We start from the raw sequence: 20,149 nt of genomic DNA, 5'->3' as shown, positions 1-20,149 counted from the left end.
AATGATAACAGAAATATGCAAATATCCACACATTCTTCACTGAAGCAATGCAGATAAGTGAACAAAAAACATATTACTTTTTTCTTGTACTTTCTCTGAAGGACATTTCTAACAGCTATTTTTGTGCAAAGCTAACAAGTGATGCCACTAACTGTACTTCTGTCAAAAGCATGTCTTTGCTTTGCACTTGTGTGTACTGCGTATGTTTTTTTGCCCTTTTTTTCTATACATCTCTCTTCTCTCTACATTTCTCTATGAATCATGCAGATAAGCACAGATGATAGATAAACCAATAGGAAGCCTTTTTATTCCTGCTATTTTGTTTTAAATCACTTTGATGTCAGAAAAGCATGCAGTGATGTAAACATAATCAATAACTTTCCTCAAACGAGTTAAAACTGAACTAATGAGTCTGTCATGAATATGTATTGAATAATGATTCTGTAATAACTTCACAGATTCCACCATGGTCTATTTTGCAAGATCGACCTTAAGTATATCTGCAATGAGTCTGTGGTACCACAACTCTGTGCACTGTATTGTTATTCCCAACTACCTGAAATCACAACTATCAGTTTAAACAAACAATAGTTTTGGGTAAAACCTCTTTGGGGGACAGACCACATGTATCTCAGAGCATATCCTCTGCAAAGGATCTGCTGTTCCCAACTCTATCATTTCTATGTCCATATCTCACTTTCTCCAGCATGGCGTCAACAAATTGAAAGGATCTGTGTTCCCTTGCCTTCCTCCTTCCTGTTTAGGGGTCACAGCTCCTGATTGTTTAATCTCATCATGAGGGATTGGTGACATCAGGCCCAATCCTGTGCCGACCTCATCCAAAAGCCAGCACCGGGGATCAGCTGGGATGAAGAGCAGTGGGGCAGCACAGATCAGTCAGTGAGCAGAAGCGATCGGACTACAGTGAGGCACACAGTTGATGAGCTCTTAGGGGCCAGCACATTTCTCTGACTGTTGGGGACCCCGCCATTCAACAGGTAACGACACTGTTTCTTTTTTTGAAATCTTTTTTTAAAATTGAGGATTTAAACATAACTTTGACCATTAGAAAAATCTAAAGACATTACGATAGTTAGTAAAGTACACTTTTTCAATCTGTTGTGACATTTAACATATTTTGATCTGTAATTTCTTCTCACAGCCAGGATGGCTCGGGATATGTCAGATAAGGAAATCTTGAAAATGGAGCTAGACCAGTTGAAGAAGGAAGTTAGCACACCTAGGACACCAGTAAGTGCCTCTTCTTTTAGTACAATTAGTTTTAACTTTATCCACCAAAGCTTTTTGTAAACATTTAATTAAGATTAATTTTAAATGACTTGTGCGACTTCCCTGATCTTCTTTGTTTTCATCTTTCCGATAATTAACAGGTGAATGCAAACTGTACAGACACAATTGCTTTTGTGGAGGGACTGGCCCCGAATGATCCGCTGATTAAGGGTGTTCCCGATGACAAGAACCCTTACAAGGGAGACAAGGGCGGCTGCATAATAACATAGCACATAGAAATCCAAGGAAAAGTCACACAGTTTTTTATGAGAGTTGGTTGCATTGCTGTGATATTCCTGTAGCCTTTGTGGATAAAATGTACAGTAGAAAGAAAACTGAAATCTGTAATGGATAATTCCATCACTGGATTTCTGTATGCACCTGTGGATATTCTTTGTCAATTTATAATTAAATCCAAATAGCTGTGCAAAGCTTCAACCTGACGTAGCTGTTCTTGTTATTGAAAAGACATAACACATGTGATTTTTTTGAGCTCCTACTGTACTTTAATCTCATTTTATCACACTGGTTAATATTAAATAGCGATAACTACTCACTGATTTGCGTCCAATATCCCTGACTGTAAGTCAACATCTCACCCATGTTACTGTACAGAAGGGGGTCAAAGTCCCAAGAGAGTCAGTACTACTAATCGGATTTCTTTGCTGAGGTAGAGTCAGTCACACGGGTCTGTTGACACGGAGCCGCTTCCTGTATCAAAGTCTTTAAGCTTATTCCACACTTCATCCTGACTTCCATTTTGAGCTCTCCATCCAATTAGTGACGCTTTCAGTGCTGGCATCAGGAAATACAATTAAAGAACTCAACATCTGAGTCATCAAAGAACTCAACATCTACCTGTCAAATAGCTTTTTAAAGAGGTTTAATTTTTTCAATATTGTAAGAATATTATAATAACACAAAAGATAGATGATGGGGCTGCTGGGTACAGATTACAAATCAGAGTATAGAGACAGAAACTAAAACAAAATACAAAAAATGAGCAAAAAAGGATTTTTGAAACATAACCTATAAATATATATAATTATCACATAATTTACCAGTAAATAGTAAACAAATTATTGCATGATGACTTGTTTATATAAGTGTTATTATAAAGAATAAGTAAGATCAAAAGATCAAAAGAAGAATCACTTTTAAATGCACCAATTGTGAGTCTAATAAAGTTTTCGTTGTAATTTTAGTGTAATGTAAAATGGGAGAGTGAAAGCATTTTGAAAAGCCTCAACATTGCTGAACATCAAGTACACAGGTGTGGGGTAACCGGAGTTTTTCTGCCTATTATCAAACCAATCAGTCACTCCCTGCTTGGCTGGGTCTCAACTAATAATCAAAACTGTTTAGTATTTTCAGTCTACAAACAGAGAAATCAACAGGTCAGCACGAGTGGAACCAAATCCAAATAAAACTGATAAACACTTAGATAATGTATAAAATAGGGGCATAGCTTCTCAGTCTAAAATGTGAAACCTATGCAAAAGTGCCATAAACCCGTTTTCTTTCTAATGGCCAGTAGGGGGTAAATCTGGCACTTTAAGACAAGTAGACTTATTTTTTCAAGTCTAGTCAAGTCTGGTTAAACAGCCCTAGACTGCCATGCTCTCTGATCTCAGTTAATACTTTTCTGATGAGTTTATGGTCTGAATCTGTACTTACTAAAGACAATATGATATTTATTTGTAAATTTTTGTCACCTTTAATGTCCAGATGGACACTAAATCAGGGTGTACTCATGACTGTATAAGCGTCAGTTTTACTTTCACTTGCAATGTTCGAATTCAAAAAGCTAAAATCTCAGCAAATCAGCTACATTCATCTTGTATATGCTGCCTAGAAGGAAGAAAGAACAATTTTAAGAGGTGAAGTGTGTACGAATCAACTGCCCGGGGACCCTCAGTAGAGTCTTCATCAGAGTCTGCAGTCAGAAGAGACCAGCAGCCGGGCTTGGGGGCTTGTGGGCTGGAGTGCAAGCTTCTTAAGTACAGCAACCCTAATAGCTGCTGCGGTTTACTTGGACCCACTCTGTCCTATCGATCTTTTTGAGTTAATCAATCATTTCTTCTTCTTAAACAACAATGTGCCTTTAAGTCTCCATTCCTATAGGACTGCTGAAAGATGATTAATTTGAAATATGATTAATTTATTTTTATTAACTGGCTACATACCACAGGCTTTTGAGGTGGTGACAATAAAGCCATTACTTAAAAAGGCCTTACCTGATCCAGCTGTGTAAGCTAACTATAGAACAGTTTCTATCCTTCTTTGCATTTCAAAAATTCTTAAAAGAGTAGTTTTAAAACGGTAAGCGTATCATTTGCAAAGAAATGGTTGAAAAGCTTCAATCAGGATTTTGAGCACACCATAGCACAAAAACAGCACTAATACTTTTTACATTGTGCTTCCCTGAAGTAATATTATTAGAAAACACTGTACATATTTTCATTGGTATTTCAGATGTTAACTAGATTCACCTGCATTTCTAATGCTATAACAACTCTTAATGTCTTAAACCCACAAGAGTTACTCAGCCTGCTGAACTGTAAAGGCATAAAACATGACACATGCATATAAAGTCTAACGCAACTTGTTCATAGTGTATTATCTTAATTGCCTTATCAGATTACAGATATTCAGAATTGCTATACTGTATATGGGCTTCCTGTGAGTTGGTTGCAATAACAAAATAGCATGTTACCTTTAAATTACCACCTTTATGGGAATCTGAAATAAATTGAGACAACCATATTGGCTTTATGAATTTGTAACCATTGTAAAGGGTTCAAATATGGACATGCTTTTTTTTGACCAAGAAAGGTTGTAAGCCTAGAATGTTCATTACAAGTTATCTGCTGTGGTCACAGGATGCTGTTCGAACACTGTTATAAAAAAAGATCACCATATACTGATGTACAGGTGCATCTGAAAGAATAAGGTAAGCTTGACAGAGCAAAATCTCACAAGTCTCCGTTACACATCTCACAAGTGTTACAGTGTTACACAAAACCATCAACATGTAGCGAATATTTACATCTGCATTTAATATTAAAAAAATCCACTTGAAGTTTAAGGCTACATTTCTGTCTGCCACAATTTCAAATTCCTTTCGACCATCGTAGCAACTTGTTGCTTCATTGTGGTTCACCCTATCTGTGGCTGCAGATTAAATCTGTAGCTCAAAGTCGAATGAACGAATGTGTAACTTGAGTGCAAAGTTCATGAGTGGATTACGTTAATAAAACTAGATCAGCTACAATCCATATATAGCTTCTTTTAAGAGAAATATAACATTGGTGCAGCAGGTCTAATTTCAGTGTTATTAGGCTCATTTTCTTCTATCGTGTAAGAAGTCTGACTCTTATATTCACCAGTAATGATTCTTAAAATGCTAAAATTTACTGAAGCAAGTTCCCTCAGATGCCCTGTTGTAAAAACATAAAATTGGACATGAAGTCCAAGAAGACTTCAATACAATATTATCTAAATTGTCTTATCAGATACAAGCAATTACAACTATCTCTATCTAGATTTGCCGTGAACACTCTAGATTGACTAAATGCAGTTTATGCAATAAAATGGGTTATTGATTTGAAATTAATATCTTTAGTATTTATTCTTTAAAACAATTGGCATTCAGATTCCCCTACACAGTTTCAGTATCTTTAACATTTTAGGAATTTCTTCAAAAAAACAACAACAACAAAACAATTAGACCAGTTCCTAATTTTCCTTTGATGCTTTTGTCTTTGCCCTAAATAAGTGCTCAGCAAAAAATGCATTACACACCATCGTTATTGTAATCTGTTATCACAGGAAAAATGGGCCTTTCGCCACTTTACTGCTTGTCATAACACATATATCACTACATAGCAATCTCTTGCCCCCTTTTCCCCAGACCTTTGGCATTCAGCAGGATAAAAGGTGCCTCCTCAGGGAGGCGAGTGTTTAGATCACACCTGCAATTGCTGCCGTGAACAATCCTGCTGCAGATCGAGATCCAGAATCAGCAAATTGACAGTCTCTGAGATGTGGCTCTTGATTTTCTTAGTCTGCCTGCTCATATGTGCAGGTAGCACATACTGGTACCTGTTTGGGAAACCGAGCCCTTTCTCGCTCAACTCAGTGAGACCGCCTGCACCGCGGGAGTTTGATCAGAAGAAGCGCGACAAAGTCATCAAGCAAGGTAAAATGACTGCAGGTGAAAAGAGCTGCATGCAGCATCAGAATAAAGTTGTTCCTGGATAGTCAGAATTCCTGGATAATTAGCCCAGCCTAGAAAGGGAGGGGAACATAAACAACTTTTTATTTTTATTATATCACTTCAAGATATTATGGCCTAACTTTAAAAAAAAAGTCAGTGAGTCATTCATACAGGAAGAACGAATTCAAATCTTTCTTCAAAAAGTTCATCTTAAGGGTGTGATTATTATATTATGCTCCTCTTTTTATAAAATGATTTTTAACAAATAAAGAGTTCTATATTATATCTATTTTGTACGAAAAGTTTTACATTTAGGCCAAATTATAAAAAGCAAAAATATTCAAAAGCTTAACTGTTAAAAATCAGTTAAACAAAAATTAAAACACATTCTGTTATTAATAAACCATATATTTAAAGAAGTACAATTGCCACATGGGGGCAGCACGTTTGTTAACACTGGTGCAAACTGTTGCCTCGCATTAAGAAGATTCCTGGTTTATGCTCTAGCTGGAGTGGGTTTCCTCCTACAGTCCAAAAACAAGCCCGTAAATGTAATTGGTGATTCTAAATTGTACATGGATGCTAGAAGGATATAGAATAAAGCACTGTATGAAAGCACACAGTATTTTAGTGAACTAAAATTCCAGTTTCTATGTTAAGCAAAGTTACTGTTACTTTAAAAACCTTTACTTTGCATTGAACAGAGGTTTCTGTGACACCAGTCTGATGAGGTAAAGATTTGACCTTTTATTTAATGCATTATCTATGCATTAAATAAATACATAGATAATGAATATAGATATCTGAAATGAATTTGCTATAGTCATTATAAGTGCTGATACTGTTATCTTAGTGATCTTAGAGATGAGAAAACTGTCACTAAATAAACCAACAGTTTTTCCATGTGTGTTTTATCTTAATTAGATTACAGCTATTGCTAATGGGAAAACACAGATACCAGCACCAGTTCAATGTTTATGACAAGAGAAGTGCACAACCTTCAGCCTGTATTATGTAACACAGGTTGCAAACGATGCATTTTGACGTCCCAGTTTCAGCACTTGGACACGATAAAATTTATAATGGACTTTTATGATAACGATGTGAACTGGAACAAAAATCTTTACTAGGTTAACACCACCATCTGTATGTTTCTGTGCAGGTTTCAGCGTTGACAAAGTGCCCAAGAACCTGGATGTCATCGTCATCGGCAGTGGTATTGGTGGTCTGACGGCTGGAGCCACACTGGCCAAAGCAGGAAAGAAAGTGCTGGTGCTGGAGCAACATGACCAGGCCGGAGGCTGCTGCCACACTTACATAGAGAAAGGCTTTGAGTTTGATGTCGGTGAGAAATCTTCTATGACTGACACATAAGTATCACTCTTTTTAAGGAACTGTTACATTTTCCAGAACAGTCATTTGGAGAATCATTAGAGATTCATGCTAACAGCTTGAATTACATAAAAAATAACTGACACAGAAAGAATAATGATACAACTAAAGCAATAGGCTGATGATAATTTGGTCTGTCTAGGGTGACAGCTGCTTTTTCAGAGAAAGAGCAAATAAAGGCATGCGCTCAGCCATCATAACCCTACAGTCCTAAAAATCATTCTTTTCTATCTAAAAATGTTCACTTCCTTCATCTTCAGGGCTTCACTACATTGGCCAGCTCCATGAGAACGGTCTGCTGCGTATCGCCTTTGACCAGATCTCAGAGGGCCAGCTGGAGTTTCACCAGCTCGATCAACATTTTGACACCATTCAAATCGGCCTGGGCAACGAAAAACGAGAGTACACCATCTACTGTGGGAAAACTGAGATGAAAGCTCACCTGATGAAGCAGTTTCCTGATGACACAGAAGCCATTGACAAGTTCTTTAAAATCATGAAGGTGCTGTTGTTACTTCATCACTTATTACACACATATTTCAGTCTCAACTGTCGGAAGCTTTAAAATAAAATGCTTACAAATTCCCCTGGTTTTTCAACAGATCTCAGCTAAGAAGACGCACTACCTGGCAACTCTCAAGCTTATCCCGCAGTGGGTGTCTTTATTCCTGCTGAAGTCAGGCATTGCAGACCTCATCTCTCCAGTTTTCCGCCTCTCTGGCACATGTGCAACAGATTTTGTGAACACCTTGACCAGCAACAAGGATCTCCATACCATCTTTTCTTACTTTTTCTATGGTATGAACTCAAAAAGTTATCGTCATAACAGAAAACATAAGATATAATATAGTTATTTATTTCTATTTTTGCCACTGAAAATAAAATGCTTTTGGATATCTAGAAGTCAAAATTTAAGGTTGTTATATCAAATCTTGAGTCAGATATCTCAAAATTTCAACTGAACTCCAACCTGAAAAAAAACTTTTGATTTTGAGTGGCATGGTGGTTAGCACTGTTGACGCACAGCAAGAAGGTCCTGAGTTCAATTCCAACATCAGGCCGGGGTCTTTCTGTGTGGAGTTTGCATGTTCTCCCCGTGTTTGCGTGGGTTCCCTCCGGGTACTCCGGCTTCCTCCCACCGTCCAAAGACATGCAGCTTGTGGGGATAGGTTAACTGGATAATCCAAATTGTCACTAGGTGTGAATGTGCGAATGAATGTGAGTGCGACTGGTTGTCTGTCCCTGTGTGTTGACCCTGCGACAGACTGGCGACCTGTCCAGGGTGTACCCTGCCTCTCGCCCTATGACAGCTGGGATAGGCTCCAGCGCCCCCCGCGACCCTGAAAAGGATAAGCGAATGGATGGATGGATGGATTTTGAGTTAAGTTGAAAATTGTTCCATATCATGAGACACACAACAAAAGAAGACAAACAAAAAGAGAGAGAGAGACACACATACATAAGCCTTGCTATGTTAAATCAATACCAACAGTAATGTCTTGCCACATCACAGAAGTGTAGATCCAATGTGTCCCGAAGATGGGTGGGAGCTTGGGTTTCCCATTAGTTTTTAGAAATCATATACTGTATATGTGGTACATATTTGGGGACAAGTTAAAAGAGAAAACCATCATAAGGTGTCTGGAATCAGGTGTTGGGACACCAGTTGTCAGAAGATCTTTTTTTTAATGGTCGAGAGCAGTTAAAAAAAACAAAAAAAATCTCTCATCGAGGCTCTAATGAGTAAAAGCGTCATAGCATATGATTTACATCAGTCCTCGAGGTGGACATGGTTACTCCGAACTTGTATTGATTTGCAGTGAGACTTCTAGGTAAGGGAAATAGAGGCTGTAATATTATCAGGGGCCCACAATAATAAGACTACAAACCCCAAGATAAATATAAAAAGTTACTGTGCGCAATATGTACTGTATAATAGGGGTATGCAATTCATCAACTTTTTAAAAATTCAGTTACAATTTTGTCTTCTAGCAATTAATCAAACAAGAAAATAACAAATATTGTGCCTCATTCTGTTTTGCAGTAATTCCCTTCCTTTCCTGCTGTCACCCCTGTAAAAAAAGGCCAATTTCATCCCTGCGGCAGATTTAGTTCACTTATTCTTTATGTATATAGGTGTGCCACCAAAGGACTCCAGTGTCCTGATGAATGCCCTCATGATTCATCACTACAAACGAGGAGCGTACTACCCTAAAGGCGGGGCCAGTGAGATTCCTTTCCACATCATTCGCACCATTCAGAAATATGGAGGAAACTGCCTGGTGAGAGCTCCCGTCTCCCAGATCCTGGTTAATGAAGAGGGAGCTGCTTATGGTGAGAGCAGAATCCACCTCATTTTTAAAATCAGTGTAAGGTTAAGTTATTGTCAAGTCAATAGTGTGTGTTTGTTTGAGATAGGTGTAAAGGTGAGGAAAGGTCAAGAGGAAGTGGAAATTCATGCGCCTGTGGTGGTTTCAAACTGTGGAATCTTCAATACGTTCCAGAAACTTCTACCCCCTGAGATACAAGCCAAACCAGGTGAGAAACTTTACTGAAACTGAGGTAAAGTTGGCCAGAGCGACAAATGCAGGTGAAGTGAAGACGATACAAGGTGATAAATAATGTCTAAGTAATGCTTCTATATTATAGATATTCAGCAACGACTGAACATGATGAAACATGGCAGAGGATCATTATTAGTCTTCTCTGGCTTTGATGGAACAAAGGAGGAACTGGACCTCGTTTCCACTAATTTCTGGCTGTTCAAAGACAATGATATGGACAAGTCGTGAGTATTGCAGAGCACCGATTGCAAAGAAGAGAAAGGCAGCATTAACCAACCACAAGGGGGCGCTGCTGTATCAGAATAAACAAGAAAATCTCTCCTGCTCAAGTCTCACACATTTTTATAGATACAATCTTATTTCAGAACAAAGAAAAAACACCATAGCTGAACATTATGCTAAATATTTTATTTAAATAAACACAGTATATGGCTTATGATGTTGTTTTTTTTTTTTAAAGTTAAAGGTCCTTTCTTGTTCGCTACATAGGGCAGAAGATCAGTCATGTTCATCTCCTTTCGTCTGTGTTTTGTCCAGTCTCCGTGTGCTCTATTTTCCCTCTTTTTTACCTTTTCCCTTACCCACCCAACTGGCCATGCTTGAGCCTTGTTCTGCTGGAGATTTCTCCCTGTTAAAAGGGAGTTTTTCCTTCCCACTGTTGCCTAGTGCTTGCTCATAGGGAGTCACTTGATTGTTAGGACTTTCTACAGGTGAGGTGACTGTTGATGACCGGTACTACCTAAATAAACCTTAATTTAATTGAAACGGAGTTAAGATTGCTCTTTATGGGATTTATGATTTGTATTTTTTATTTTATTTTAGGATGGAGGACTACTTTGGATTGAGCAGAGAGGAAGCACCTGATAACATCCCCATGATTTTCATCACAGTGCCATCTTCTAAAGACCCTGAAGCCAAGATAAGACATCCTGGTACATATTAATAACAATTACTCACTATTTCTACAGTTTCCAAAGGATATTTATGAGATCTAACAAAACATATTTTAAATGAGGATTAAAGTGCTCTATACTCTCAAGACTCTTTGCAAGATTTGAATGATTTTGAATAAATAACACTGTCCATCCCTCTGCCTGAAAGAAGCTGTTTTAGCGCCCTTCCCCCTTTCTTTAAGCCATCTTCTTCTGATAGGCTGGCTCGATGACTATATAAGGACATCCTCTCTGTTTGATACTATAGAAAGCCAGGAGAAGAAAAAAACTGTCAAAAACTGGGCATTGAGGGCAGTCTGAGGTCTCAGCTTTTTACATGAACATATGTTGACCTCAAAATTTTAAACGTCGAGCACGTCAAGTATTTAGCTTTAAAATAAAATATATTCTTTGGCATATTTTATACGATCTAACACAGAACTGAAAGTCCACACAAATTAAGAGTGGTGACTTGCTGTTCATTTCTACAGGAAAATCCTGCATGACAATACTCACCATGGTTAACTATGAATGGTTTGAGCAATGGAAAGACACTACTGTACGCAAAAGGGGTGATGAATACTACAATTACAAAATGCGATTTGCTAAGAACCTCTTTGACTGGGCCTGCACTGTGTTCCCTAAAATTAAAGACAAGGTAGGATCCGTCATGTTTAGATGTGATTCTGCTGTTTTTTCTGCTGTATGTTAAATTTAATAAAAAAATATACTTTTAAGGAATAAAGAAACAAATCAAAAGCTATTGGTAATGTATACAAACTATTAATGCTTGTTTGTTGACATCAAGTAGGAAGGGTTTTGTTAAATCTGCATGTGTTGTGTTTTTCAGTTGGTTTTCCAGGATGTGGCGACGCCACTGACAAACATGCACTACCTGGGTGCTCAGCATGGAGCCATGTACTCCGCTGAGCACAACCTGGAGCGTTTCCATGCTGAGGCCGTAGCCAAAAACAGATGCAACACCCCAGTCAAGAACCTGTACATCTCAGGTATGAAAATATGGATTTTATGCTAAAAATCATCTGCAAGAATTTAAATCGTATCAATTAGGTTTTAGGATAGAGTAAAGGAAGGGTATATACTGTAGATATATTCCCAATCATCAAATTATTTTGAATCAGCTAGAAATCAAACCAAGCGTTTTTGGTTTAATAGTTAGCTTTATGAGTATTGACAGGACTTTAATTTAAGACCACTTTTCAGTTTCACAAATAAATAATAAATTTCATAAATGAAAGGTAGAAACAGCAACACTGAGCTGTGAGCAACTGTGAGCAACTTTATACACAAAAGTGACCCGTGGTCCTCAAGTTCCCCCCAAAAAATGCATACAGATTTACCGTACAGCAAAGTTTAACCAATCTTAAACTGTTGCTGCGATATAACAGAATGCAAGCTGTTTTCTAGATAACTGAATAATAAAACTTGATTTAAGCTGAAGGAAATACTAGTTTTATAGAGAATATAATGCTCTTAAGCTTATCTTTTTTTCAGGCTTAATGATGAGCTGTTCTTTGAAAAAGCATAATAACCGCACTTGGTTCCAAGATTATCTGGTTCTTGAAAACCATCATCTTATTTGAGGGACTGGGAAATTGGCTTTTGAGTATAGCGTTTACAGCTATCTGCAGAAGCTTGTAAAATTAGATAGGCTAATCCCTTTTAATCAATATAAGTCCCTTTTGGTGAACAATGTACAGTTTTCTTGGAACTGACATTTTTCATGCTGATGTCCTTGCCTTCTTGGTATTATGTATATGATAACTTTATGGGCTTTTATTGCTTTATTGTATTTTCATGCACTCAGCGCCTTTTCCTGTTTAAATGAAAGGTTCGAGAGGAAGTGGAAGGATAGTAATTGACTAAGATAATGCTTTTAAATATGACAGTTTACTTTCGCTGTATCTGTTAGCAGCAAATAAGTCGTCTTTTGCTGGTGACTACAATGGTGCTATGAAAACATGATCATAAAAAAGTCCCAAAGCAGAGACGGATATATTATTGGGGGCGATCGTGGCTCAAGAGTTGGCAGTTCGTCTTGTAATCGGAAGGTTGCCGGTTTGACAGTCTCGGCCGTTGTGTCCTTGGGCAAGACACTTCACCCGTTGCCTACTGGTGGTGGTCAGAGGGCCCGGTGGCGCCAGTGTCCGGCAGCCTCGCCTCTGTCAGTGCGCCCCAGGGTGGCTGTGGCTACAATGTAGCTTGCCATCACCAGTGTGTGAATGGGTGGATGACTGAATGTAGTGCGAAGCACTTTGGGGTCCTTACAGACTAAGTAAAGCGCTATACAAATACAGGCCATTTACCATTTATTTAAGAAGCTTCAGAAGAAAGAACACACCGATTTGAATCTGTCTTCCAAGTAACGTCTCATACAGAGGTATGCATGTGTGGCTGTGTCTTCCAGGCCAAGATGTGTTCAGCAATGGGATAGCTGGTGCTCTGCATGGTGGACTCCTCTGTGCCTGTGCTGTGTTGGACCGCATTATCTACATTGACTTGCTCCTCCTCAAGAAGAAGCTGAAGAGAAGGAAAGCCAGAGAACTGGCAAAGCTGGCTCAGAAGAAACTGCAGTGAAATTGCTCTCTTCTTCCCCTGCAGGACAAAAACGGAACTACACAAGTAGGGTATAACAGGACCCTGAAATATTGTGGGAAGCTCACGAGAACACAACACTTGTTTAAATTCTCAAATCCTAATTTTTTACATTAGAATTCACTTATTTGATGGATAGGATGTCTTGTTTTTATTAAGGGAAATAATCCACTTGCAATGAAGACTCAAATTTAAATAAATTTTTATTCTTTTGTTGTTGTTTTTTGTGTTTGAAATGATCATTATGACTGCGGCAGATACTAAAATAAAGTCTGTAGCCTGCTGGTTCACTCATAAAAATCACATTTTGCATCATATTTTGTCACACTAACACATCCATTTCTCACCTTGTTTGGCTTTAAGGTTTTCATATATGCTAATCACAAATTATCTTAACAATATATTTAATAATCCATCAAGTACTTACAGATGTTTTCAGTTGTGGTTGTTGTGCTGTTAACAAATACTGAAAGCAATTTTAAGTAAACTGCAACGCTGTATTATTTAAATCAATATTTCTTAGGGGTTGGGATGGTTTTATGAGAAATGGGTATATATTCGTACTTTTTTGTGTGCACATAAAAAAAAGATGCAGGATTTTCACAAATTATCGTATCAATCTTTCAACAATAATTATTTTATAGTGTTGTGTCAAATAGGTTATTATTTTTGCTGTTTATTTAAAGATCTTTTACAGGTGAACTGAGATTATAAGGCCCCTGTGGGTTTAGTTCCCACCTATGTTGTTCTGACCTGACTTCCAAACCCTCGTTTTGTTTGTTTAACTGCTGAAATCAAACATATGAGGGGAAACCTCAGACTTCCTGCAGCAAGTGAACATTTCCTTAGTAAACGGTGGGCAGATTGGTTGACAAGCTGTGGTTTGTAGAGGACGACTGGGGGGATCCGAGGAGAAGAATGTCCCCTCTGTCCAGGCAGACGGTGGTATGCCAGCACCTCTTTCCTTCCCTGTCAGCCTCCAGTCCCTCTGCTCTACAAACCCTGGATAAGCTCCTACTGCAGTTAAAGTTACAGTAAAAAAGCTGCAAGCTTTACTATCTTTCATACAATGTTTTAGAATAAAAAGGGCCAAAATTAAATTCAAGGAATGAGGAGCTAATTATACTGACTGTGTGTTGCTGGAACTTCAGTACACCAAAACTTGTAATTACCATGGCATGATAAAGTGCACAACATCACCCGAAATAACTATTACTTTCCTACACTGAGTTCTGACTGACTCACAGACCAACTTGAATTCAGTTTTTCCCTTTTTTCAGTTCGGGAATCAAGTTAACTCATCCTTTTTTTTTAGTGACGTGGCTTCACGGGAGACAGCCTGTCGGATGGCTGGCCTGTCCATTAATTTGGACCAGGCTGAACTACTGGATGCAGCTCAAGGTTCCCAGAGAAAGACTCTTCCAACAGTGTACATTGTTGTTTTGAATGACAAAAACCACTGGACTGAAACATGTTTATGTCCCCTTCATTATTTTGTCCAACATGACCTAATTTACATGAACTTAAACTATACCACATGACCTGCAAAAGTAATTAAATGTCCATCAACCTATGCTATACATTTTTTTTTCTTACTATTAATGCTAAACTGGCAGCCTTTGTAACGTTACACCTGCAAAACATAAGCTGTAGATCACAGAGGAAGGTTGTAGGTTCAGAATTTTCTGTGTGAAGTTGCATATTCTCCCTGTGTTAGTGCAGGTTTCTCTCGGGACCTCCAGGTTCTCCTGCAATGAAAATCTCAGTTAGTGCTGCCTACGCATGGTTAGATCTCTAACCCAACCTGAAACTAGAGTTGGTGTTCTCATCTTCTTTAATACCAATAAATGGTAAATGGCCTGTATTTATATAGCGCTTTACTAGTCCCTAAGGGCTTTACATATCCAGTCATCCACACACTGGTGATGGCAAGCTACATTGTAGCCACAGCCACCCTGGGGCGCACTGACAGAGGCGAGGCTGCCGGACACTGGCGCCACCGGGCCCTCTGACCACCACCAGTAGGCAACGGGTGAAGTGTCTTGCCCAAGGACACAACGACCGAGACTGTCCAAGCCAGGCTCGAACCGGCAACCTTCCGATTACAAGGCGAACTCCCAACTCTTGAGCCACGATCGCCCCGATACAGATTACTTTATTTGGACGTTTTACAGTTCATGCAATTCTAATAATTTACACCTACTTTCAACTTATCACAAGTAAAAGTTTGTTCGTATGTAAATCCAAAAAGTAAATAACAGAGAACAAAAACTAAAGGGGTTGTTTCCTCTCAGTTTTCACTAAAAATACAACCACATTCTGAAAAGAAAATTATGTGACCTAAAGTGGGCAGATCATAGGAGAAATTTTAGGTTTTCTTGACCAGCACAAGCACCACCTCAACCCCCTTTCTCTTTTTTCCTCTCACAGACGGCTCCCACATGTTTAGACATGCTCTTGCACCAGGAGAGGCCCAGAGGGTCAAATTTTAACAAAAGCAGTCCGTTCTTTCCACTGCTTTGACTACTCTGCAGATCTACACTGTTAAATGAGTGCGTCTGTGATTGACTGGCAGTCCAGCGACACAACCACCTTTAGAAAAAAAAGAAAAAGCATTTGCATAAAGCAGACAGCAAACTTGCAAACACTGTGCAGCAGGCTTGGCTCAGCGAGTAGTCATGTTACCAGGCTCTCGTTTCTGTGCTTCAGCCAGATTTTCTTCTTTTCCAGATGTTGGAGCTCCTCCCTGCTGGCCGGCCACAGCCTCCCACAGCTTGCACTCAGCCAGCAACCACAGCTGCTACCAATATGAGAACTCTGAGAAGAAAGTTTTAGGCGACACAGAGGAGAGGAAGACCCAGTCTGAAGTTTGCACTTAGGATCAGACTGGGTTTAAAGGCAAGAGCAGGTAAAAAAAAGAAAGAGCCAGCCGAGTTAGGGTCACTCCTACTTTACTAACCCATCATAGTTGATGTTCTTTAAAACCTTTGTAAGCTGCATTATATATACACCCTTTTTTTCCACCATCTAATATGTAAAGACAAAACATTTTTTGTCGTGTCTTTTTTCCTTGATTCCTTCAAATCAGTTGTTTTCCTGCTTTGCAAAGATCACAAACTTCTTCTGTGATTTCGATAAAAAGCTGATGTTTGGGGCCATCTCTCTGTTGAGCTAAATGGAAAATCCAAGGAAAATGGCAGCTTCCCAAAACTCTCTTTTGTCTGCATGAAAAGCCTTCCACAATCTGAAACTAGTTGTTATGTCTTTACACTTAGAGCTCACAATATCAGCTTAATCATTTTTAAAGTCTCAGTTTAAGGTACATACTATATCATTGGATAAATATCTGCCTCTTTATTTGATTAAAGCTACACTGGCTTCACTATCTAGCTACCAAGTGCTCTACAAGTAGGGTTCAACAATGGTGTTGAACCAAAGCAGTAAATCTCAGGGTAGCTGCTGAACAATGAGCTTTCCATGTTGGCTAATTATGAAAATGACTCCTTTCACACTCTCAGTTTTCCTTTTACTTGTACTAAAACATTGCCTATGTTTGCATTGAAATCAAGAAACTAACTACCAGACGGCACCAGACATGCATGCTGGCTGATAGGGTTAAAGTGCCAGCAGTTCCTCCAAGGCCACTTGAAGCTAGCTCCAAAAGTGAATCAATCCCTGTGGAATGCCACATTAAAATACCCTATTTTACCCCCATATCTCACTTTGACACAAGTGGATCTCACCAAATTTGGACACTTCTCAGACCAAAAAACAAACATTTAGGCTTTAAAATCTAGACTCCAGAAATGAATATGTGACATCATGATGACACGTCTTCCTTTTACATACAGGTTATGATAATATCAGGTAGGCAGTGCATGCTTCATGCACAATTTAATTCTGTGGATTTAAATTCAGCACAACACCTTTTTTTAAACTCACAAAAATTCTCCTTCCCAGCCTAACAGCAGAAATGAATGTGTCTTGGCAGGCCTATACTTTCCCTTTTCATCTGTTTGATGTATTTGATGTAAGACTGCTGCATGTTTGGAGCTTGGCTGGGAGAGTGAGCAAGAGAGAACAGGGAAGAGAGAGGACCAAGTGCCAGAGGGGCCCAAAGACAGGAGAACACTGGAGGCTAACTTTGTATATTCACATCTCTTTTTTTATGAAAGGGTAATTTTGGGTATTCATCCAGCGCACTTTTTAAAGTCAAGTGTCTATTCCTGTAATTATTACCTCTATATCGGTTAGATAGAAAACATCTGGACCGTCTTTATCCAGTCCTGAGTTTTGTGTCCATTTATTTAAAACTCAAACAGAATGAGTTGGCGCCACGTTGCTTAAAGAAAATTAAAGTAATAATTATCTGGCAGACTAAAAAGTCACCCTCAATTACACCATGTGTTGAGCTGTACTGATGATATGAATCTCTGTCTTGAATCCATTATTAGCAATTTCTAACAGCTGAGCAATGTAACATAGAAAAAAGATGTTATCCTTTTGCTTGAATGAAAGAATTTAACTCTTTGCTCTTTCACACCCATCTGCACTATGTGACTGCAGCTCCACCTTCCAGTGGCTGCTTCGGACACAATCCAGTCTCATATTTCACCGTTTGGTCGTCACTCCAAGCCCGTTCTCCACTAATGCTCATTTCCCTAATGCATCTGCATTCGTCATCTCATGTTTACACCATGAGGGAGCTTCTAAAGTTCAGGGGAGCTTATGCACTAGATGGGGCTCTTCTGTGGGTTTAATCCCAGTCAGCCCTCTTAGGCGATGACTCCTCAACACATGACTATTATAGACAGTCATTTTTTTTAATGTGGCGTTTTTCCCTTTGTGAATCAGGCATCCAAGTACAGAAAGTGTTAAATGCTGCGCAGGCTGAGCAACCCTCTGGTGCACACTGTGATTGCGGGGAAGTATAAATAAACTTAATTTAACTTTTTTTTCACATTTAAAATTAAAAGGAACAAAAATAGATTTGTTCTTGAGCTCACCTCAACAACATACCCTTTCCACATCCCTGCAAACGTGTTACACAGTTTGCTGAGACATGCTTAGCTCGTGATCTGCATGCACACCAAGTGTTTACTTTTGTACTTAACATAGAGGTGGGAAACATTTGGCCAGAAGGTGGCAGACTTAATACCTTCATAAACAGTTTAAACTGAATTTATTATTATATTATTTTTGCATGTGGTACAAAAACTTCTGGACTGTTATAATTAAATATGTCCTCTAATTAATTACATCTCCACTTCAATCTCCAGCTGAGGTGCTTAGTTTTAATCTCCTCTGTGGTGTAGATTTTGTTTTCCTACTGGGAGGGGGTGTTTTCTCTGGCTTCTACTCACTGGTCCCAGATCTAACTAAAAAGCCGTGCAAATTAATGACCCCAGAGGGGTCGTACCTACATGTTTTTACTTTGGCATTCAGGCACTGTGGAAAGGCAGGATTAGTTTAAACATCTAAAGGGGTTAAGGAGCATGTAGACAATTTTGGGGCTTCATAAAGGTTTTCTACCATCACCTTTTCCTCTTTCAGTATGAGATAAAGACTAAGGCAAAGCTGGAGGTTATTATTACAGACGAGATGCTCTGGCTCATGATTCACCCTCATTGAACTCATGTGTTTGGTCTTCCAGCGAGATGAGTGTGATTAAATTTCCCCACTGCAAACGCTGCACCACAGACAAAGACATCACTGGGACCACAATGAGCGACTCCACCTTTAGCCTTCTGGTCTATAGTTTTTCCTGCAAAGTAAGTTGCCACTTCAGGACATTTTGTATCCTTCATGCCACTGAGTGCCTGTAGTTGTGCACGTATTTAAGATTTTCTGCATCATATTAGGTCATATTTGTCTTTCTTATCAGTTTTCCCCTGTCTTGGGCCATTCAGCCTACACATAGAATAAAACTATATAACAAAAACAAGATATAACGGGAGAAAAGGACTACAAGTAATGATTATTATGGATAATCTGTTACATCCTTAATTAACAATTCAACTAAACTAAGTGCTAAAACGCTTAGAGGTTTGTTTTTGTTTGGCCAAACCTCTAAAAGATTCACTTTTCTATGACAAAAGATTAAGGAAAATAGATAAAAATAGACTTGTAAACAAGAATAAAAGCTTAAGAAATCATTTGTTGCGCCTCTAGAGTTGGTAACAAAATAGAAAACTAAACAGATGAATAAAAAATTGATTAGCAACACAAGGATAGCTACAAGTGATATAAAGGAGTAGGTAGCCTACTTGTTATGGCTTGTAATGCCCCGAAGGTGCTGGAGACAAGGAGTGCAGGAATCACTTTCCCTCTGTTTGCATAGACACTCACTCACTTAACAGTGAAATATGTTTACCTTTGATCTACATCAGGTTGGACATGGGTTTAAGAATGGTAACATTAACAACAGAGAAACAAAAATGTGGTTAAAACTCCAGAAGAAGCGAGTGCATTATTTTAATGAGACCTGTTTTGTCAAAGTTTTCTTTAGGTTAGCCACACTATAGAGTAAAATTACTTGTTTGTTATGGTTAATTTAATCTTCAAAGGTACTAGTCATAACGTAGACTACTATACTGAAATACAATATGTTCCTATGATCCAGAAAATGTTGCATGCATAAGTAAGTACAGTATCAGCTGATGGCTGAGATGATGCTCCCCACATGTCCCACGGGCAAATTTCAAAGGGTATTCTTTACAAAACCAAGGAGATTATAATTGCCTTGAGGACTAGCTATCAGCAACATGTCCCACTGGCTATCTGGAGCTCTCAGGTGGAGACGGTCCTTGGGAGTTCATCTGACATTCATGCAAACCTCCAGTGATGACAACACAGTCGTCATCATGAAAGCTCAACAACGCCTTCACTCCCTCTGCAGGATGAAGAAGGTGGATCTCCCCATCCTAGTCCTGACCATATTTCACAGAGGCACCATAAACTGGAGAAGAAACAGAGAGCTGCTGAGAAAACTGCTGCCTCACATGCTGCCACATATTCAGGACATCTAGTCTTGAGGGCTGTAGATGCGGAGCAGTCAGGACTTCACTCACCGTTCACATAACTTTGTCACACTCAAGGAGACACAGAAGTTTCAGATCAAGTACCAATAAACTGCT

At 38.9% G+C, this 20,149-nt stretch overlaps 2 protein-coding genes across 2 annotated transcripts; both read left to right on the top strand.

Moving 5' to 3' along the window:
• Window positions 1-788: 788 nt before the first annotated feature.
• On the top strand, window positions 789-1,733 carry gngt2b (guanine nucleotide binding protein (G protein), gamma transducing activity polypeptide 2b). Its single transcript, XM_085467255.1, has 3 exons — window positions 789-998; window positions 1,163-1,251; window positions 1,392-1,733. Exons 2-3 carry the CDS (start codon window positions 1,168-1,170, stop codon window positions 1,518-1,520), a joined length of 213 nt encoding a protein of 70 aa, XP_085323381.1. The 5' UTR covers window positions 789-998; window positions 1,163-1,167; the 3' UTR covers window positions 1,521-1,733.
• A 3,484-nt stretch (window positions 1,734-5,217) lies between these two features.
• Window positions 5,218-13,226, top strand: LOC146703501 (inactive all-trans-retinol 13,14-reductase). Its single transcript, XM_085467254.1, has 11 exons — window positions 5,218-5,491; window positions 6,672-6,854; window positions 7,162-7,403; window positions 7,504-7,699; window positions 9,038-9,235; window positions 9,320-9,439; window positions 9,551-9,689; window positions 10,288-10,397; window positions 10,889-11,055; window positions 11,248-11,407; window positions 12,826-13,226. The coding sequence occupies exons 1-11, from the start codon at window positions 5,335-5,337 to the stop codon at window positions 12,993-12,995; spliced, it is 1,842 nt and encodes a 613-aa protein (XP_085323380.1). The 5' UTR covers window positions 5,218-5,334; the 3' UTR covers window positions 12,996-13,226.
• Window positions 13,227-20,149: the final 6,923 nt, after the last annotated feature.

The sequence above is a fragment of the Copadichromis virginalis genome, linkage group LG8 (genome assembly GCF_057382275.1).
Source record: "Copadichromis virginalis isolate Kocher_CV1m ecotype Utaka linkage group LG8, C_Virginalis_male_GT1.1, whole genome shotgun sequence".
Lineage (NCBI taxonomy): Eukaryota > Metazoa > Chordata > Actinopteri > Cichliformes > Cichlidae > Copadichromis > Copadichromis virginalis.
This window is presented reverse-complemented; position numbering and strand designations above follow the sequence as displayed.